The sequence below is a fragment of the Vanacampus margaritifer genome, chromosome 19 (assembly GCF_051991255.1).
Source record: "Vanacampus margaritifer isolate UIUO_Vmar chromosome 19, RoL_Vmar_1.0, whole genome shotgun sequence".
Lineage (NCBI taxonomy): Eukaryota > Metazoa > Chordata > Actinopteri > Syngnathiformes > Syngnathidae > Vanacampus > Vanacampus margaritifer.
In genome coordinates, this window is record NC_135450.1 from 12,930,813 (window position 1) to 12,953,217 (window position 22,405).

At 40.9% G+C, this 22,405-nt stretch overlaps 2 protein-coding genes across 9 annotated transcripts in view; one reads left to right on the forward strand and one right to left on the reverse strand.

Annotated features, from left to right (window-relative positions):
• Positions 1-22,405, reverse strand: part of LOC144039569 (cytospin-A-like) — a 64,354-nt gene that overhangs the window by 19,691 nt on the left and 22,258 nt on the right. The window lies entirely within an intron of this gene.
• The window catches only part of dlgap2b (discs, large (Drosophila) homolog-associated protein 2b), a 60,650-nt gene that overhangs the window by 9,056 nt on the left and 29,189 nt on the right, over positions 1-22,405 (forward strand). For all 7 annotated transcript variants that reach the window (XM_077553047.1, XM_077553051.1, XM_077553052.1 and 4 more), the window contains exons 2-3: positions 17,162-18,315; positions 21,929-22,143. In XM_077553047.1, the coding sequence (XP_077409173.1) occupies positions 17,233-18,315; positions 21,929-22,143 (1,298 nt within the window). In that variant the 5' untranslated portion in view covers positions 17,162-17,232. The remainder of the gene's footprint in view (positions 1-17,161; positions 18,316-21,928; positions 22,144-22,405) is intronic.

A 22,405-nucleotide genomic window follows, 5' to 3' on the forward strand; every position in this document is an offset into this window, starting at 1 on the left:
TCATTGCATTTACATTCTTTCCGATGGGAAAAAAATGTTTCGGAGGTTGAACAATTCGGACTTTGAACACTTTGAACGAATTATGTTCAAACTCCGAGGTACCACTGTATTTGATTTTCAGCAAAATTATAGTGTTCCTGTTTTTAATTTTGAAAATCTGGTCACCTTTCACATTATGATCTTTTGATGTTCGAAATTTTTACGCTCTCAAAGTCAAACTTTCAATGACATTCAACTTTGGAACTTCCTCTGTAATTTCATGAGGAAACCCCTTCATCCAGGTGCGTGTGTGTGTTGCAGGTAAAAAAAAAAAAAGCTGTTCCAATTAATAATACAATCACCCTCCCGGTGTGTGCTGTTATGCTTTGGCTTCCTTAATGAGGACTCGATTCATCTTCAGTCTCTGACAGTATGCTGAGCGGGAAATGTTGCTCTCCAGCCTGTTTCCATGGAGATGCTCATGGAGCTGTAGCACCCCCCCCCTTACACCCCCCCCCCCACCCGCTTCTGCTGTACATTCCATCGAACAGTGCCGCTTCATAAGAGGGATCTGGGCCAGTGTGTGTGTTTGTGTGGGAGATAATAACGGTGTGTCCAACGGCTGCATATTTTTTACATGCGTGTGTTTCACCCTCGTCTTTCACTTGAATCTTTAAATGTACGCGGTCAGGCGTGTGTTATGAAGGCTGGATTACCAAGGACTCCACATTATTGACAAACCGTAAAAGCTAATGTACCGTGTTGTACTGTATGCGCGAGACACATTGTGAGTCGGCGGAACGGCGAGAGATGAGAGGGTGAAGAAGGTCAGGAGCGGAGACAAGGAGTAGCGAAAACATCCGTGATTGACTCAAACTTACGAAGATGACACTGATATCGTCAACAAACAGCAAACTTGCATCGACTGTACAATATTTGGAAGGTGATCATGGCGAGGACTGAAAAGATTTTTTTGGTGTTGACCCAAGCTTTGCAGCATCTTTCTTTTCCTTTCTGCATTCTCTGCATACACAGCAATTATAGTGGATTAAATTTCAATCTGTCCAAGAAATAAATAAATATATAAATAAATAAACACGTCCACTCTTCTGCTCTCGTCCCCTTTGCAGATGAAAATTTTTTCGCAGTCATTTGGGCTGCACTCCATGTTTTGGAACAGCGGTCTGTCTCCGTCAGTTTAGCGTTAGGGTGCGCACAAGATTAGAATAAACTCGGAGATGATAGATACGGTACTAAGTTACTAAAAGTATTAACAATATCATATGCTAGTGCTAACCATCTGAAATGGTATATTTTATCAATAATCCAGAAACTGTTGCATCCGTAATGTATGTCCTTTAGCATTACATATTGGTGAAAAGCCACTCATGAACTCATTTGCTCCCCAAAATGTATAAATCACGTTTTATTTTAAATGTTTTAAGTGTGTTTAAGTGTTTAAGACGGGGGTTTTTTATGCATACAGAAGGCTTTGATGCAGCCTCTGAACTGCAGAGTGCAAACTGCGGGTGAAGCAATGGTAGTAATTACAAAAACGGCCAGCAGGTGGCAGCAGAGTATAAGAGATCAACCAGGGCTATGTCGCAAAAACCTGTTTTTTCCCCACAGTTCTAAAGATTTGTGAATAATGATGAAACTTAGCTATCTTATAATGCCAATTGCTGCAAACCGGAAACAGATAGAAATATACTTTTTTTTCTGATTAAAGAAGAGACTAATCTTTCTTTTGGTAGGTTCCATGTTTTTATAGCAATGGAACACAACATTCTGTGGGCTTTGCAAAAATCTGAACTGCAGATTGCAAACTGCGGGTGAAGCAATGGTAGTAATTACAAAAACAGCCAGCAGGTGGCAGCAGAGTATAAGAGATCAACCAGGGCCATGTCGCAAAAAAACTGTTTTTCCCCACAGTTCTAAAGATTTGTGAATAATGATGAAACTTAGCTATCTTATAATGCCAATTGCTGCAAACCGGAAACAGATAGAAATATACTTTTTTTTCTGATTAAAGAAGAGACTAATCTTTCTTTTGGTAGGTTTCATGTTTTTATAGCAATGGAACACAACATTCTGTGGGCTTTGCAAAAATCTGAACTGCAGATTGCAAACTGCGGGTGAAGCAATGGTAGTAATTACAAAAACAGCCAGCAGGTGGCAGCAGAGTATAAGAGATCAACCAGGGCCATGTCGCAAAAAACTGTTTTTCCCCACAGTTCTAAAGATTTGTGAATAATGATGAAACTTAGCTATCTTATAATGCTAATTGCTGCAAACCGGAAACAGATAGAAATATACTTTTTTTCTGATTAAAGAAGAGACTAATCTTTCTTTTGGTAGGTTTCATGTTTTTATAGCAATGGAACCCAATATTCTGTGGGCTTTGCAAAAATCTGTCAAAATCCAGTAAGGGGGTTGCTTCAGTGAAAATGGCTGCGAGTGAATGAGTTAAAGGCAAGAGATTGTGCCTCATTGTCGTGACAATATTAGTGACAACATTTTAAAAGCTAAAAACGCCACCTCACTTTGTTGTCATGATGTAACGTGCATTTATTATTGTTTGTTTGTAGAGGTGTGTGTGGTCATAAAGGTTGACATTACCAGATGGCTTTTGTGCCTCTTCAGTGCCATGCTACTCGCTGTGTGTTAATAGTCAAAGTGCTCTGACTCACACTGAGCAGAAGCACCTGCCAGGTGGTATGTGTCCACATGCGGAATTCGGAGCGCTAATGCTAATGTGCTAAATCACAGTTTGGTCAGGCAAGTTTACAAAAAAAAATGTTTTTTATGTTAAAATGGTTTTGGATTTTTTATTTGAGAAAAAATATGATGGAGCAGATCATCTCTTAAAAAGCTTTACAAGAAATATAGGTTATAACTTTTTATAACTGAAGTGAGCGAGTGAGTTTTCAGTAACTGTCTGGGAATAACTGGCAAAGTTGGTCACTGCAAAAAAAAAAAAAAAACACTCCAAAAAAAAAACTAGAATCATCCTGTTGCTTTAGCGACCCTTTTTCTCACACCAAATCAAAGAGCAGCCCAATTAATGTTACACTTACATTCATTAGGTGCTCCCAACTGACTCCAAATGAATGCTAATGAATGCAGCACTTTGACAACACGTCTACCATAAAAACTCCATAACATGATAATGTGACAATGTTGTTCTCAAGCTGCCAATTAATTCATAACGAACAGTCAAATAGTCAAGGTGTGCAATTAGTGAAACTGTGGCTGATTTCCCTGATCGGTGCTATTTCTTATTTCCTACTAGATCACCGTTAACAAACGCACACACATGGTGCTATCACACATTTTGATGAATTGGATGTTAGACGTTTTTCTTTTGTCAACCTTTTTTTTTTGTGGTCGACTTATGCGATACGTGTAGCGTAACAACATAATGTCATCAGATATAAGATGAAGCGTGGTGATAACGATATGCTCGGAAAAAAATTAACTTTAAAAATCTGACTACAAGCATTACATTCAAATGGTGCACTTGGACATGTGCCGTAAATCCAACGTACCGCTCGTTGTCATCGTGAAACATCATTTTCCACTTTTGCTCATCATTCAGCAGGATTGTTTGGAGATTAATAAAAAAAAAGAGAGGTCCGGTCTGGCGGATGATGTAATAAGTACGGCGGTTGGCTGTTGCCTGGATACTGTGAGACGGCAGAGAAAACACTTCAGCCAGGTCGTATTGTCTCGGTCACCGTGATGACAAAGAATTTTGAGCAAACCAATGCTGCTGAATGGTTTTTGAATGACGTGGCTACAGATTGACTTATAAAGCTTCGCATGACATCATCGGTACTTTTTTTTTTAGTTATAAGTTACAGCGCCATCTTTTTTGCACAATTGTGCTCTTAAGAGGCGCCATGACTTACGAGGCTAACACAGCTGATATTGATTCTATTTGGCAGTGTGTAAATGTGGAGTCAAAATGATGGCTAAGCATGTTTTTCTTACAGCGTTTAGCATATCGCCTGGCTCAGTCATGCAAATCTAATTGAATATGGGCTGAACTCTCACTTTGCACTTCAACACTGAATTGGTAAATGTCTTTAAATTCTCATTGTAAAAGTGATTCTCAGCCAGTATGTGTCAAGGCCGCCGCTTCCCAATACTTTTAACCAAATCGTCAGTCTGATGGAAACCTTGTATTAACAACGAGATTGTAAGTGTTTTTAGTATGTCTTCAATGAATAAATATATACAATAAATCCTCACCAGGAACTAATTATAACAAAGTCAATTTGGTCACCGGTAGTTGTTTTATCGCTTTAGCTATGTTGGTTAACAGTTCAACAGCTGTCAATGCAACCTTTTTTTTTTATTCGCTCGTGGCATCTATTGGAAGCCAGCTGTGCCGTTTACCTCGCGACACGAGGCTCAAAAGCGGGACTGTCACGGAAATTGGGACTGTCCCGTAAAAATCGAGACTGTCCCGAAAATTGAGACTGTCCCATGAAATTCGGGACGGTCCCGAAAACTTGGACTGTCCCATAAAATACGGGACTGTCCCTTTAAACACGGGACTGTCCCATAACATTCGGGACTGTCCCATAAAATTCAGGATTGTCCCGAAAACTTGGACTGTCCCATAAAATACGGGACTGTCCCGAAAATGCGACTGTCCCATAAAAAATACGGGACTGTCCCATAAAATTCTGGACTGTCCCATAAAATTCGGGACTGTCCCGAAAAGCCGAGACGTCTGGTCATCCTAGTGTAAAAACTAAAGTCATTAGTCATTGTTATCAATAAGATGTCACTTTTTGTTAACCGTCAATTGTATAGTTTAAATGAGATGATAAAAGCATAATTCTAAAAATATGTACAAATATATATTACCTTTTGTTGATGTACATGATTCCAAAACAGCCCCGTTCTGTGATGGATGTGTGGCGACAGAGCTTCTTTTTTTATGGCCATGCGCTGCCGCGATGCCAGGAGGACTCTTTGAGAGACTGGCTGTGACCTTGGGAGGAGGCCAAGCTGACTGACTGGGCTTGTCTGGATGACACGGACACTTGCAGCCAGCTGTCCCTTTTTTTTTGGGGAGCAAAGCCCGCTAATGAGTCAATGATGGCACTTGAGATCGAGTGCCCAGATCAAGTTATCTTCATGATTTTTGTGTCGCAAAAAAAAAAAAAAAAGGAAGTTCAAGTGGCTTCAGCTTCAGTAGCCCATGGAGCTGGATGTTAGCTTTTTGAAAAGGCACGCTTGAAGCCTTCATCTCCGAGTTTCCGCTTTAAGTAACTATTCATGCCTGTATGATTGCCGCTAGTGTGTCTTTCTCACATGCTTGACATAAAGTCACATCAGAAGTGGCAGTGGTGATACTGCAATAAGTGCAAGGAGAATGTTTGCCATCACTTGTTTTTTCCCCCAGTACATATTTTTTTAATAGTAGTACTTGGAACAAATAAATGGTATGCCTCAAATCGATGATCTGTACTATGACTGATGCCACCATGCGTCTCTGTGGACGTTATTACTAAAAAAACACACTGCCTGAGTTTACGTCGATGAAGCTGAATTTTACAACGTAGCTTTAAGATCACGTCCAGAGCACAAGTTGACATTTCATCGTTGTGTGAAAAACAATTAGGGACTGGAAAATTGAATGTAATGTTTTTTTTTTTTTCTCCTTGTGGGACAAACAGTACCAAGCTGTTTCCAGAAATATGATAAGAAAGAAAGTGATTGAGATGTACTTTCAGTGAGTGAAACAATGTTTAACCCCTTCAGACCCATTGATGGTCCCAGCGGACATGACATATTTGAATGTCTAAACCAATAAAACGCATCATTTGGATGATGTCAACATCTCTAGTTCATAATTGGATCTTACATAACCAATCGCAAGCGCAAGTTGATTTGCATGATGTGAAAAAATGTTGCATATAAGCTCATAAGTTTACAACACGTTACAGCCATATTATCCTGGCGTCCACTATAACAACTAAAAACACGAGCTAACCCCCCAAAAAAACTTATGTGGGAAAAGAGTCAAAATCAGCAAAAATTAAAAAAAAAAAAAAATTGCCCAGCAGAAAAAATGCGGGTCTGAAGGGGCTACATAGATACTATATAAGCCTATATATGATACCAACATAGAATTGCATTTGTCAAATTAAAGGCCACCCCTCTAATAAACCCATTAATAATAAAAGATGCTTGGTACTTACTACTACAACTGTAACTAAAAACAGCTGTCTGTAGCACCCTATAATGTAATAATTTCCTGAAAATGTAATCAAATTTGCACTTAACTTGATCAAAAATGTAATAAAACCCAAAAACAAAAACGTTTTAGGAACTGCCCCGTAACTATCAACACTAAAACTCTGACGTAACAGTGAACTTAACTCGTCTTTGACCGTTTAACAATAAAACATGAACATTATTAAATGAAAACGAACAGGTACATTTAACTGTACCACAAGTGGGCGGAGCTTACTTGGACGAAATCTCGGCCGAGTTGGTTTAACACTAAATAAATCAACTTTGTCGAATAACTCCAAGACTGACCTCTATTTACAACAGTGTTTAAAAATGCACTCTGGGGTTGAAATTCTCAAAAACGCAACATTTTGAACTTTTAGAAGAAAATTTAGAAAATGAACATATATATATATATATATATATATATATATATATATATATATATATATATATATATATATATATTACATTATCGTAAAAAAAAAAAAGAAGCTACATTATTGGGTTTGATTACATTTTTGATCGAGTTTCGATTTTCAATTATTCTAATTATGACAATATAGAAGGCTACACAACCCTGGTCACAATATGACAAAATACTCTAACAATGCTGTAATTATGTTCCACAAATTCCACCAAATACAAAGATAAAACAAAAAAACAATGACCAACAGTCAGAACAATTCTGTCGATTTACACTGCTGCCTCAACAAGATAGACAAAATTATTTTGTTTTCCAATAACTCAGGACTCATTTGTGCTGTGCGTACCTCTTTGTCCTTGATGTTGAAAGAGAAATTGTCATTTAAAAAATGACATTGACAACCAGAGAATAATACTGTCTTCCTGGTAGCACCACAAAATACCACTGGAGGTTAATACAGAAATTTCAGATCATATTGTACATAAAAGCCCACTGAACGGGTGATAAATCACAGCACTAAATATATGAATAATAAAACTGCATTGTCAGTTTGTCTGGCTCATAGCGGGTGCTGCAGTGGTGGCCAGTTAGTCATGGTCGATCTGTTTGAAAGCCAGCAAAGACAAGGGAATTAGCAATGAGAGAAGGGCATGGATTGTTTGGGCTCGCCTGCCAAAATATGCAAATGGTGTCATGGGAGAGCTGAATGTCACCTCAGAAGATGACTGACTTATTGGCACGTTCTGCATTCGTGCATACATGAGTGAACAGAGCAGGCGTGTTTGTTGTCTGCATGTGTTTTGATTCATTTCGAGCTCACAACTCATATGCCTGAAGGGAAATTTGACACTGCGGAAGCGGAGACACTTGAGATGTATTTTGGCACCGTTATTAGCACAGTCACACAATTTGCTACAGTGATACGCCAACAGTTGTAAAATATTTGCTCCCACTTTCGCAATGCTGTGATGTCGAAATAGAGCGGATACATCGTCGCACATCACATCTTCAGGTGTAACCATGCTAGCGTCAGGCGCTTTCTTTCAGACATTCAAAATCCTAACAATGATACAAAGAAAACACTACAGTAATTGGCGATATAAGGTTGAATCAACTATCCAGACATAAAGATATCTGATTAGGACTTGGAGAAAATCAATAATCAGTTCCTGTTTAACTCTTTGACTGCCAGACGTTTTCAGAAAAGGGTTGCCGTGGGTGCCAGCCGATTTTAAGCATTTTGACTGATCTTTCAAGGTCCATAGAAAATTATGTGTTTGGACTATGGAAACACACATACTACCAAATGAAAGATTGGACTCTCATCTTTCATCAGAAAAAAAGTTTGTTTCTACCTTATTCCGTTTTTCAGTAATCAACAATAGAAAATGGTTAGTTTCACCTCTGTTTTGAAACAAACGTCTTTTAACGTCTTTGGCACTCCTCCATAGGATTTTACTAAACGTTATTTAACGTTTTTGGCAGTCAAAGAGTTAAAGAACCGCGTCATCGCTAGCGTCAATTTTGCTACATGTTGGAACAGTGTGACGGCCATAAAGCTTCTCAAACTGGCACTGAGGTGCTGTCGGGGACAGGCAACTTCTTGCCAGGCGACAATTCTGCTGTTCCAATGTCAAATGTTGAGCCATGAGCAAGGGAATGATATGCTTTCAAAAACTGCAAAGCCAAAGCTGTCAAATGCTGATTGATACCGGACAACAACAACAACAGAAGAAAGGAAGTCGATAAAGATTTTTGGGATGCCTGTATCATCTGTCCAGTCATTTGCCAGTAGCTCTGAGGAACAACTTTTACAAACTTTTGCATTTTTTCCCCCGAAAGCAGTTCCTTCTTGGTTACAATGACACCCATTTAATACCCGTTTAATATTTTACTTATCGTACAATTTCTGTCTTCTTAGTTTTATTCCCTTCTTTAAAAAAAAAAAAGTACAATGATGCAGCTATGCTCTACCTTTCTGTCTCCCACTGACATATCCGGTGTTGCCTGGCAACTAATATTTAATTTTTTTGTGAAGGGTACCCCTACACTCGCATCTTTTAGAAAAGGCACAGTAAAAGTTCTTTGAGCGCCAACTGTGGGTGTTTAAACATTTAAATACACAATAGTGTTTCTCTACAATCACTTTCCAGCTTTCTTTATGTCCATCAGGTCAAAAAAAAGAAGAGCAAACCTTGAAATAAATGAAACACATTTAAATACTGTAGTTGACTGTACTTTACTTTTGTGACATTTTCTATATAAGAAATAACTACCGTACATACTACAGTCCAATTTTTGTACATCTTGCAAAATTAATTGTAAGACGATTGAACATACAGTAGGCCATGTAATTGCTGCAATCGGAAGTCCCTTAATATATAACAATAAAACTAGAAAATTAGCAATCATGCAATCATGCAATAGAGTAGGAAGCCATTCAATTAGCCAATCATTAGCCATTATTACAAGCTCCCAGTGTGAGTGTGTGTGTGTGTGTGTGTGTGTGAGTGAAAACTGTAGGCTTGTCCAGCAACATACCTAGCGACCTACAATCACTAATAACACTTAATAATGAAGCACTTACTTGCTAATGCATACACACATTGTGATTTGAGCCAATTTTGAGGCATTGAATTGCCCCTCTGGGAAAAAATAAAGTGTTTTTGAATTTGAATCTAATTGAATTTGTGGAAGAACGCAAGCGTGTTACATTCCCCTTCATCTAGCTATTAGTGCAGCCAAAACATGCCTAATTGAAATTAAACTGCACTAATAAACTAACCACCAGAGGGTGCTGGAACTGCAGTCATTTTGAACAGAAATGCTGCTTTTAATATCATAACATGACGACAACAACAATATGGTGGCAATTTTAATATTTTGATATCACCGCTTTCGTTGCATTTCTTGACATGAATATTCAATTGGCTGATCTAATTTTGTTGATGTTATTGTGTTATTCTCATTTGCCTTATTAAATGAAAGCAAGCTCACCCAATGCTCTCCCAGAGTAACACATGGCCACCATAATGATCATTCATTTCATTACTTGTCATGACAAAAATTTGCAGGTTGTCACCGTCTTAGTCTACTAACATGATAATGGATTCAGAGCAGCAGCTGATCTTGCTGCCAGTGTAATTATCGCCACATCCTGTTTTTACTTTCATTAGCAGCATGTCTTGGTGTGCTAACAGAGAACTAGAGGAGCTTCTGCAATTGTCTCCTAAAACGGAGAGAAGTACTGAATTATGTGTCCCTGCTCTCCATAAAGGCTCATAAACCGAATGACACTAAGACGTGTACGACATCCCACTTGTGGTTAATATGGCATAAACACTGATGACTTGTTGCACATTATTTATCTAATGGTGTAATTAAGGACGAGTGGTTGACCCTCTTTTGGTCTGGAACAAAAGGTTGAGATTCCTTCATTTTTCTTCACGCAGTAGGGAACGTTTTTTGTTTTTTTTGCTACAGGACACACCCTTGGTTGGGTAAAAAAACCACATCACCATTTTTCTTTTTAGACTGCAATGTTAAAGTAAAGTGTCTTTGGACAAGATACTGGAGCAAGTTACCCTTTGATGCTGTGTGGAAGTGTGTGAATAATCCGATTAGTCTCGGAGCAACAGTGCGTGGTGTTTTGAGTACCTAAAGGTTAAATCTTCTTTAGAATTCAAGACCATTTCATGCCATCCATGACAAGCCTGTGAGAGCATATTGTACGTCGCTCATCAGCCATCTTGGTTCTCAATCACCTTAGTACTGGATATTCCGTACGTGCACATTAGAGTCAGTAATGCAAAGATATTTGTAGAGCTACCTAAATAAATTGAAATAGTGTTGCCTTATAATTTATGCGCCAGCTCACTCGAATTATTCAGATAAATCACTTTCCCTGCGGTAAAATCAATGTGTGGCGCACACAAGCGTAAAGCAAACGCAGCTATTGCCCTACCTATGAAAATAGTTTTCCCACTTAAGGCGTAATTTGTTTATGAACTTTATGAATGATGCAAATTAGGCTACAGTCTGTTTACTTCTGTAATTTATTTTCTTTAATGCACGTTTGAATTTGTTTTGAATTTACATTAATCTACTCTTCAGTATAATTGTCTGAATTGACGACTTTGTGTCATGATGGACGTGATTGGTTGAGGGATGGTGGACACAAATGCAAGGAAATAAGGCAGTGAGATAGGAATCAAGGGCAATACGTGGAACTTTAATAAACATAGGAAAAAGGGTGAGCAGACAACCATAACTGGACGGGACGGGACGGGACTGGTCGCCATGTCTAGGCAGGTTGTGACGTGACTGGTCGCCATGGCTGGACAGGGCGTGACTAGACTGGTCGCCATGACTGGACAGGACGTGACTAGACTGGTCGCCATGGATGGAACGAGCGTGACGTGACAGGACCTGTTTTGCCTTGACTTGAATTGCTGTGACGAGGACGACCTGGCTGTGACGAGGACGACCTGGGATAACGAGGACGAACTGGCTGTGACGAGGGCGACTTGGCTGTGACGAAGACGACCTGGCTGTGATGAAAATGACCTGGCAGTGACAAGGACGACTTGGCAGTGACGAGGACGTCTTGGCAGTGTCGAGGACGACTTGGCTGTGACAATGGCTACTTGGCTGTGACAAGGACGACTTGGCTGTGACGAGGATGATTTGGCTGTGACAATGGCTACTTGGCTGTGACGAGGACGACCTAGCTGTGACGAAGATGACTTGGCTGTGAAGAAGACGACTTGGTTCTGACAAAGAGGACTTGGCTGTGACAATGGCTACTTGGCTGTGACAATGGCTACTTGGCTGTGACAAGGACGACTTGGCTGTGACGAGGATGACTTGGCTGTGACAATGGCTACTTGGCTGTGACGAGGACGACCTAGCTGTGACGAAGATGACTTGGCTGTGAAGAAGACGACTTGGTTCTGACAAAGAGGACTTGGCTGTGACAATGGCTACTTGGCTGTGACAAGGACGACTTGGCTGTGACGAGGATGACTTGGCTGTGACAATGGCTACTTGGCTGTGACGAGGACGACCTAGCTGTGACGAAGATGACTTGGCTGTGAAGAAGAGGACTTGGCTGTGACAGAGGACTTGGCTGTGACAATGGCTACTTGGCTGTGACAATGGCTACTTGGCTGTGACAATGGCTACTTGGCTGTGCCGAAGACTTGACACACAAACTTCACATCCCGTAGACAATGCACCCACACTGACTAAACAAACCTCGCAAACTAAATACACCTCTGACAAGACACACACGGGGAAGAGACAAGCGGCTGAGGTCACTGATAGGTTGACACACAAGGGCAGGGATGACACACGTGGACGTGGTTACACATAACGAGACAAGAGTAAAGCCAAGGAACACAAAACAAAACACTGAACACAGACAACAAAGAACATGAACAAAACCCCAACCCCACAGAACCAAAACCGAAACATGACACTTTGGAACATAGTCCTCGGCTACAAAGGACATTCCCCAACTTGAGTGGATTGATAACTGCCCATTGAGAGCTTCACCAAGTTCCTTAGACTTTATTGTAATGAGTATTGGTTGATCAGTGCTGTCAATCAATCTTTTTTTTTTTTTTGCTGCCGAGAACAAACTACCAGCTCATGTCAATGAACATGAATATTGAATATGGGGTTCGAGTAGAAAATTGTTCTGAAAAATGTACATAGTTAAATGTAATTTTATTGATTTTAACGACACTGATGTAATCCCACTCATTGGCATGTTATTGGAAATGTAATACTGTATCAATAAAATTTAAACGTCTGTGTCTTTATTCGTCATTAAACCTACTCTTTCGCACAGACACTTTCTCTCCTCTCAGTTGCTGTGAGAAAGACAGATGGCGCAGTAGACGACTGCACGGCCTGATTGAGAGCCGTTTTAAAGTTCTACACATGGAAACCCTCTTGGGGCTGATGGACCATGTTGGCACTGACAAAAGAAGCAAAAAAAAAAAAACAACGGAAAAAAGGGTTTGCATTCTCCACCCTGCCCTGAAGGTGCATCAGCCACGGGTGCTCGCCCCAGGCAGCAACGGTGCTTCGCACGCCACTGCGCTGACAGCGTTCCACAGCTGTATTTTTCACGTTCATTGATGCATCTTAATGATCATATACACACCTATTAAAATAAACAGCTCTCTAAAAAGTCTTTATGGAGATGATAATGAGCTGTTTCAATTGAATCTCTTTGTGGTAGATGTTGATTCAACTTTATAATGGCAGGAATCTGAGGTGCAGTACAACGTTTCATTTACAATCGCATTCATCAACTAAGAAATGTCAAACTAAGCTCACCTGTAAAGGTTATGGTCAATTTTAGGTTCATCCTGAAATTTCACCTGAAAGCCAAATATCCCTGACTATTATTGAGTAGCGCATGTCCAAACCAGTGTATCACACAAACCCTCATTGTACCTTGGAGTGCTTTTGTGTAAACAGAGGAGCATGCAGCTATAAATTCTTTTCACATGAAAATAAATTGCGGTCTAAATGTTAAAGGCAGAGGCTTAACCAAGCGACACAAACAAAAGCATGTCAAGTGCGCCTGATGACTCATTACGTAGACTGTGTAACGAATGGCAACATTCTGTATTAGCAGTTTCCATGTCAGCTTTTCCTACATTATGTAAACTAAACAAACGTGCCTTTTACACATTTATCTTTTACTCTCATCAATGAAATACTGTGACGATACTAAACAAAAGGATTCGGCATTGTGGACTGGACAATGTGTTATGACCATTTCTGGTGATTTTGGAAGGGTATGTTTCAGGCTAATCTTCCTTTGTAGGGTTCGCGTGTAGTGGTGATAACGTAGGAGGCTTTACGGGCTACTGCGCAGTGAGTAGTGATGAATTATGAGATCCTTATTTGGCTGTTTCTTTTATTGAAGGGTGTAGCGAAAGGACAGAGGCTGTGTCCAAAGTGTGAGCCATTATTGTAGCATCACTAAGTGTCTGCCTTTTGTAACAAGAACAGCGGTGGGTTGAAGTGGGTGGGAAAGAAACAGTAAATTGAACCTCTGCCGCATAAATCACTATCTATTTGAATATGATGTCGCAAGATCTAACACTCATTCCACTTATATAACATTTACCGCAATCCCTACGTATGCATGAGCACAAGCTACTACTTTCGAGAGCCCTTATGGATTGTCAGTCTTCGTGGTGATACACTATATCAGGGTTCCCCAATTCCGGACTCCTGCAGGTTTGAGATGTTTTCGCCTACCAATACACTTAATACTAAAGATCAGGATCGTTATCAGGCATGCTGATGAGCTGATTAAATGAATCAGGTGTACTAGTGGGCGAAAACATCTAAGACCTGCAGGACTCTGGCCCTCGAGGACCGGAATAGGGGAACCCTGCACTATATGGAAAAGAATCATCTCAACAATTGAATTTGGGTTGTAGACACCTCCAGTTTAACAAAAATTTAAATCTGTCTTCTTATCACATTTTGGTCAATGCCATGCTTTATTGTCATGGTTTGCATAATGTGGCTGGAGACTGTCAACAGTTCAGCAGTCATACATCCCTGATTCCAAGAGCTAGTCTTCCCTACGTTTCAGTGCTCGTGTCTGTTTGAGTAAATGCATAAAGAGTAAGATTGATCAGGAGCTTATGCTTGGTTAACAGCCACAAAAATATCACCACATGGAAAATGTTTTTTTACCGCAGTGATTCATGCTCTACAGTTTAGCTGCCTGTTGCTCTGTGCCTCCCTGTGGCATTGACTTAGCTGTGTATTGGTGTGGAGGAGGAAGGCTTCATTTATGCCAAGTTATGCAACCATCTTGGGAAATGCATGGCCAGAAGATGACTGTAACAAGTTACGCTGCACAGCTTTAGCGATATAGCTTAGCAGCCGGCAGCACACTAGTCTCCCCGCAGTGTGAGTGCAGAGCATGCAGTGAGGCTTTCCCCTCTTTTTTTTCTTTGCCACGCTGGCCCTCATACCACCTCCCCCCACCGCGTGTGGCATCTCTCTCAGGATGAAAGTGGGTTACAAACGGCTTCAGGTGCTGACAAAAGCATATTTAAGGTAGTGAGGAAATAGCCTGCGGCACTTACACCACAATAGCTGTTGCGTAAGCTGCGAGGCGAGGAAGCTCACGTCTGCATCTCACATGCGTTCAATGTGTGTTCTGGAAATGAGAAGTGTGTAATTGGAAATGTCAAATACATTATAGGGGTCAAAGTATTGGGACAGCATCCAGTTTAGTGCAAAGTCTTTAGGACTTATGGATTTATCAATTCATCCAAAGGAACATTTAAGGTCAAACGGAGAGGGACATACCTACTCTACTTCATCCCAAAGGTGGAGGTGAGATCAGCTATTGAATTTTCAACGTCTTCCTAAAATGAGGAATTAATGGCAAATAGAAATAAAAAGTAGTTGAAAAGAAAGATGTGTGGGGGTCTGTGGGTGCCCCGACTTAAGTGCTTTACAAAAGTCTTTGGGATCTTAAATTGGGCAGCCATATAAAAGTTTGCTCAGACACTTGACCAAAACTCCACAGGTCAATCCAGGGGGATGACAGAGGTTAACACTCCTCTCTATACATCAGCTATTGCAAAAGGAGTGGGCAGTATTGTCCAAGACTGAGTTCAGAAACTTATCCTCCCCTCTACTACTGCCTGCAGACAATTCAGCCTTATGACACAATGAGTTTTTTTTCTACCAGTTTGTTGAGCCTGCCAGCATCCTCTGCCTTGATGTCACCTCCCACGCATGCATAAAACTGTACACTGGCCACTATGCATTGGCAAATAGTGCAAATCAGTCTGCTGCAAATATTGGATGACCTGGACCTTCTTCTGCTTGTTTGTGCTGTTACTTGACCCTTTTTTTTTTCTTCTGTGTGTGACGTATTTAATTTATGATAAGTACCCTATAAGTCGACAGAATCTTCTTGCTCTGCTACAAAACTTGCTTTAGGCTTATATATATTTCTAATCGAATGTGGCTGTTCACTCATGTGAGCTTTGTGAAACCGGTACTATAAATTAAGAAATTAATTGTTGGTTCCAGTGAGATGATAGTTGACAGTTTTACTAGACAACTACAGTAAGTTTAAGAAGTTAACGCAACAACTTAAAGAGGTCTAATGCTGAAGCCACTATATCAGATATGAAAGAGAACATTTCAGGTCACAAGAAATAGACACACAACAAACCATAATATCTATTCATCCGTCAGTATGGTCAATTTTAGGGCAAAGGTAATGATTCCATTTTGACTCAACGGAAGAGGCAAATGGTCTGGAATCCTTGACACTTCGTGTTCTGCCGTTTTTGCATAATCCTGTCAAATAGTAAACCATCCCATAGTAATATCATTGACTGTGAAAACAAAAAGCCAGTAGTGCACATGCTGAGAAAGAACAGAAAGACACATGAAATATTAGCTAAGCAAGTTTTATCCGCTAATCAAAGGGAAGTCAATGGCCATTTCTCAAAATGAAAAACGCAGAGTATGGTCTTGTGAACTTGCCAAGTACAGTCTTCCTAAGAACATACTCAAGAAAGTTTTTCCTAAGAACGTGTTTCTCTTCATAAATTGGAATGGCTCTGTACTTGCTAACTCCCCAAAATACTGATGATGCTTCACGAGATCACAAGGACGTAAGAATGGACAAGAATGCATATTGAGAAACAGCTAAAGTGTTGATTCATGCTTGTCCCGTATCTCCATGAGCACCCTGATTGACAAACACATCATCGTATGTCACCAAGACTGCATTGCAGTGTAAACAACATGGTCTCCAAATTAATCTGCACACACATAATCATTAAATGTCTGAGCATGTATTGCTGTCTTCTTTAATTTGACCCAATTTGTAGCCTTAGCAACCATCTCATATCATCCACGCTTGCAGGAGTGTGACATTGACGGACGTCTGGACAGAATTGTGCTCTGTTGCCATTACGATTAACAGTGATGGTCTCCACATTTGAAGTGCTCAAAAATACCAACCAATGTGCAATGCTTTGCTAAAGTAGTTTTGTCACATATATGTCCTTATGTCTTTTCTCCGTGGCCGGGATCCACCCTAAACAACCTTGAAAATCCTGTTACAGAACCTCGGTTCTTCAGCAGTGGTTGCCATGACAACTGTGCAATTTATTTCTGGCTCCTTTCAAATGGTGTGTGAGATCAGAGATCCCAAGCATTATGTAAGACGGAGTGCACTGTTCTACACTGGGGTTTCCTGCTGCAGAGGAGAGAAGTAATTAATGAGCTGAGGGTGCAGGTAAAACGGTGGGAAGTTGAAAATAGCTCGTTTGCCTTTACAACCCACATTGTAACCACTCTATGGTGTTTTTCATCTAAAGTTCATCTTCCTGATTATTAATGTAGAGGAATGAAATGGGTAACACGGTTAAATGCACCATTTTTTTGCCTTCTTCCTCCTCATACGTTCTTTCTTATTCTTTGACACAGACCAGACGTTTACACCTTGGTCCCGGTCTCGGAAGTTCAATGAAGCCAGACACCTCCCTCCGGCCAGGAACATGAAAGGCTTATCGGGCAGCCGCTCCCAACACCAGATCCCTTTACCCCATGGCCTTGACTACGACCCCCATGTGCACGACCTCCACATGCACCATGGCTCGGACTCCCGCCACACCTCCTACCTGCTCAGCCCAACAGAGAGCTGCCCCATGGACTTCCAACATCGCTACTCACCACGGAGCTCCATCCACTCTGACTGTATGATGATGTCTCCAGTTGTGATGCCTCCCATCGCCGTGTCCGACCACATCTCCAGTAGCACCTTCCCCCGAATGCACTACAACAATCAGTATTACGATTCAGCGACACGGGACGACTGCGTCGCCATAACCGCCTCTGCCACCTCACCGGCGGTTGCTGCCGCCGCAGCTGCAGCCGCCGCCGCCTCACACCATGCCGGCACCAAGAGCAATCGCCTCCCCGCCAATCTGCTGGATCAGTTTGAGAAGCAAATGCCACTACACCGAGATGGCTTCCACACGTTACAGTACCAGCGCACATCCACCACCGCCGAACAACGCAGCGAGAGTCCTGGCCGCATCAGACACCTTGTTCATTCAGTCCAGAAGCTCTTCACAAAGTCCCACTCCCTGGAGGGATCGTCTAAGATGAACGGCACAAAAGGCGACATCATAGGAGGTGGAGGATCAGGGAGTTACCATCATCATGGCCATCAATCTAACAAACATGGTAGCAAGAGGAGCAAGAGCAAAGAGCGCAAGCAACGATCTGGTGGCTGGTGGAGCTCCGATGACAATCTGGATAGCGACAGCACCTATCGCACTCCCAGCGTTATGTCACGACACCACGGGGAACACATCACCCACTGTTACCCAGATTCCATACACGGACATTATTTTGGAGACCTGTCACTCAAAACCTCGAAGAGTAACAACGACGTCAAGTGCATAGCCTGTGACAATATGGCAATGGCGCCCGAAGGCAAATTCATGAAGAGGAGCTCCTGGTCTACACTGACGGTTAGCCAGGCTAAGGAGGCCTACAGAAAGTCATCGCTCAACCTGGAGAAAACCATGATGCACACAGACCATAAGCCTTCGCGGACCTGTCACTACCTGCAGGTGAGTGTGACTGCACGATACAGAAAGACCAAAAAATTGACCATGACTTAGATCAATATCTACAAACCCCAGAAAACAGTTTCTTTTAAATTAAGAAAACAGATGTATTGATTAGTCATGAAGCAAAGAGGCTTTTTGGATTCCCCCAATGCTACCTATTAGTCAATTACTGTGTCCATGAGACTGAGATCATGATATATTTAACCAGGATTCCCTTTTGTGTGGACACCACTGGGAAATATTGTGCTTTTACAACACAACTGAGTCGATCATTGTCACAGTGATACTGAGAACAAAGAGCGACTGTACCACAGCTTAAAAGGTAGACAGTTTGTACTATTCAGCCAGGGCTTTTTTGGTAAAAGTGTGCTGAATAGAAAGTAATGATGCCATAGTCCATATTTTTTGCACCATGACACATTACGTGCCAAGGCCTGTTAAAGCAGCAAAAAAATGGATTTTGACTCTGCCTTAGGTTTTTAGTTTTCACCTTTTGAAGAATAAAGCGTATGACCCTGCAGATAACAATACTAAATGCTGCATTCGCATAATGAAATAACTAAAGAGCCACGGAAATAACTTTACAAAATGTAGCCTTTAGAGTAATGTCTACTCACCAGAAATGTTGTTGATACATCTGTATTACTTTAACATTATACTATGTAAAATTGGTAGAAGAAAGGTGCACTAACTAATCAATTGTTCCTGTCTGTGAGTGAAAAGTGATTTGAATATCAGCATGCAGATCCGGCTGAAGACTCCCAAGCAGCAGCTGTTGAAAGACTGTCAATACAGCATCTCTCTGACTGGCGTTTAACAAGCTTATGAGTCAGCTGGCAGAGTCCCTCCAGCTGCCACCTGGTCACATTCAGTCTGTTCGCACGAGAATTCCTTAGATGTCACACTAAAAATACAATGCACAGTAATTAGCGCAGATATCATTTTCATGTGTGTTTTAAATGTTGGACCGGTGGTTAAAATTGTGGATTTTGAGATTTATCCAAAAATTACGCTCCTTAAGGTCTCTATTTTAATTTCCAAGTAGCCCTCAAGTTAAAATTTTAATCTGTGTATGAAAATAGGTGATTAGTTCATCATTAGCTAATGTGTTTTTTGCCGACTGGTAGCGAGTGTTTCTAAGAAAACCCGCAAACTTGATCTCAAAATAACATGGAATTAATATTATTATGAAAACCTGATGTGCTGAAGAAAAAGAATCAGCGCAAAAAAAAAAAATCTAGAAAAGTTTACTTGCATCTCTGAATGAAACATTAAGCAAAAATGTGTCGACTAGTTGAATCTTTCTTCACAAAAACACGTCAACACATGCTGGAATGAGTGAACCTTACACACTCACAAAATGTAGTCTTCCAGAAATTAATATGCATGTCTTAGGACTGCGGGAGAATGCGTACTCTGGGAAAACCCATGCAAGCACAGGGAGAACACAAGCTCTAAACAGAAATGTCCATGCCAGATTCACACACAGATCCCAGGATAAACCATCTACTAGTAAAGTGTTTTAGCTGCACATTAAAATAATTCAATTGTGACTATCATCGAATAAAATACTTAATTTAACATTGTCTAGTTGTCAACCAGCCGCACGAGTGACATAAATTTTCCTTCAGCAAAACAAGTGCTATATTTACATTCGATTTAGTAGATTGAAACAACATTGTAGTAGTATCGTTATGTATTTTTTCCCTACATTTTCCACTACATAGAAAAAAAAAAGTTTGTTCTTTCCTTTTCTGCCCAGCTGAGGCACGTTTGTCAAGTGAGGATGTTTTCATGACTGAAAATAAGGGTAATCAGCCGCTCATCTCATTGCTAGAGCCAACGAGCTGTATTATTGAGTAAAGTGAGTCATTGTTATTATCGGGACAACGCTGTGCCTGTGATGGTTCACATTGTGCAGTGGATTTATTGGATATACTGTACGTGCACCAAACTAATATGTCTCTACAGCTTGTGAAACATCATCATTAGAAATGGACAGCAACAGATACCAGGATGTTAATTATATAAACATTTATAGTAGCACAACTATAGTAAGCTGTTGTAACCATTTTGGAGTGTCCTTTAGTCTTGTTTCTGATGCTGCATCATCAGAAGCTCAAGGTACAAAATCGCTATATAAGAGAAAACACGTATAATATACAGCTTCCTTGACATGCACGCCATGTTGTTTCCAGTTCAACAGAAAATAATACAATACAGTTTATGTGGCACCGTAAAACATTGTTTCGCAATGAGCACACCAGCAGTCGGCGGCTGTAATTGGATCACCACTGTTTCGTTCAGTCCATTCAGTTGGCTTGCTCAGTGTGTAGCAGGTCTTAGAAACATTCTTGCTTGATTCGGATGCGCTTCACAGTGTGCTGTACACTATTTTCAATGTATTAAAACAATACTGAAAAATATTTATGCTGCGACCATAATTGTGTTGTTTGCCCATAAACCTAAGGTTCAGTAGCTCAAAAACAAACAAACATGTGGACTACTAAGGATCATTTTACAATAATGACTGACATCCAAGTTGTTGTGACCCCAATCGGGTTTTGAATGTCACAACTGACAACTTGTGAAGGATGGTCTAGACCAGTCTAATTTACTTTAGTTTAATTAATCTCAACAGGAACATTAACTACTGTGGTTGTGAGCAAAACTGTGCCCGTATACACTTGTATTTGCTCTTATCCAGTACGTACTGAGTTCTGGCCCAGAATTCAGTCTTAAGGGGGCGAGAAATGCATGGGTTGGGGGCACAGGTGGCAAATCCAGGTCCAGAAAGTAAAAACCCTGCCACAGTTTGGCTTTAGCCCCTGAGGCTAGCTAACTAGCTCCCTAGCAGGTAAACGAGCACCATGGGAGCTAGCTAGATAGCACCTGGCGCTAAAGCCAAACTGTGGCAGGGTTTTTACTTTCTGGACTTGGATTTGCCACCTCTGGTAGGGGGGTCCAATTATTATCATTACCCTACAGACCGTACTAAACTGACCCTGCCTTGAGTGCTTAATCCTACGTCAACGTCAAAGCCATATTGGATATGGCAAAGTGAAGCAATCTGGCTTGGAGATATTCTACCACAATATTCACAATTCACAATATTCCGAATATAATTTTGCAGCATTGTGTGTCATCATTACTTTTTCTCACAATGAAGTATGTGCACCACTTAATGGCTATAAAATGCGCACTAAGAAGCAGTCAACTAAAATGCTTATGTATTAACTTGAGCGCCATTTCTTGGGGGAAAAGAACAGACATTTCCCTTCTGTTTTGTGCTTGCAATGCTATTTAATGTACTGCAAAGTGCGTTATCACATTTGGAGAAACTGAAGTAGACTGGATGTCATTCCCATGGGGTGCGCACACACAAGCTGCTGTGCATCAGTTAAATGTCTTCTTTACAGCGAAAGAAGTAAAATCTTATGCAACTCACGTCTGGAAGAATCTTTACACTCATTTGGCTAATTGGGCCGCATTGTACTTGTAAATATCACCAGTTCGCCAAACCTTACAAGTGGTCTCATGGAGGAGACTTCCATCTTTGTTCATCACAGAAATAAACTGGCTAAAATGTAGCATTCACACTCTTGCCTTCCAGGTACCTCAAGATGATTGGGGAGGATATCCCGGCGAGAAGGATGATGAGATCCCGTGTCGGCGGATGAGGAGCAGTAGCTACGTCAAAGCTATGGGGGAGGTGGATGATGATAGTGGCGATTCTGAAAGCCCCAAGACCTCCCCCCAGAAAGGCGTTCGGCCGGATGCTCTGGTCCTCAAGTCAGCCATGCACAGACCACATTTCGACTCCCATAGGTAGGTCTGGTCCAAAATACTCTATTTGTTTGTTTTGTTGACTTAATTCTCAACAAATCAAACTCATAATTCGACTGCCAAATTAATCCCTTGCTGGCAGTGTTGGGCTTTTTTTTCCTTTTCTTGAGGCACTATTTTGATACAGCTCTCCTGATGAATCTCATTCAATGTATGCATTTTTTTTTTTACATAAAAACATAAAAACTAACAGTCTTTTAAAGTTCACCTACAAGCTATACAATTCTGTAGAATCACATCCCAC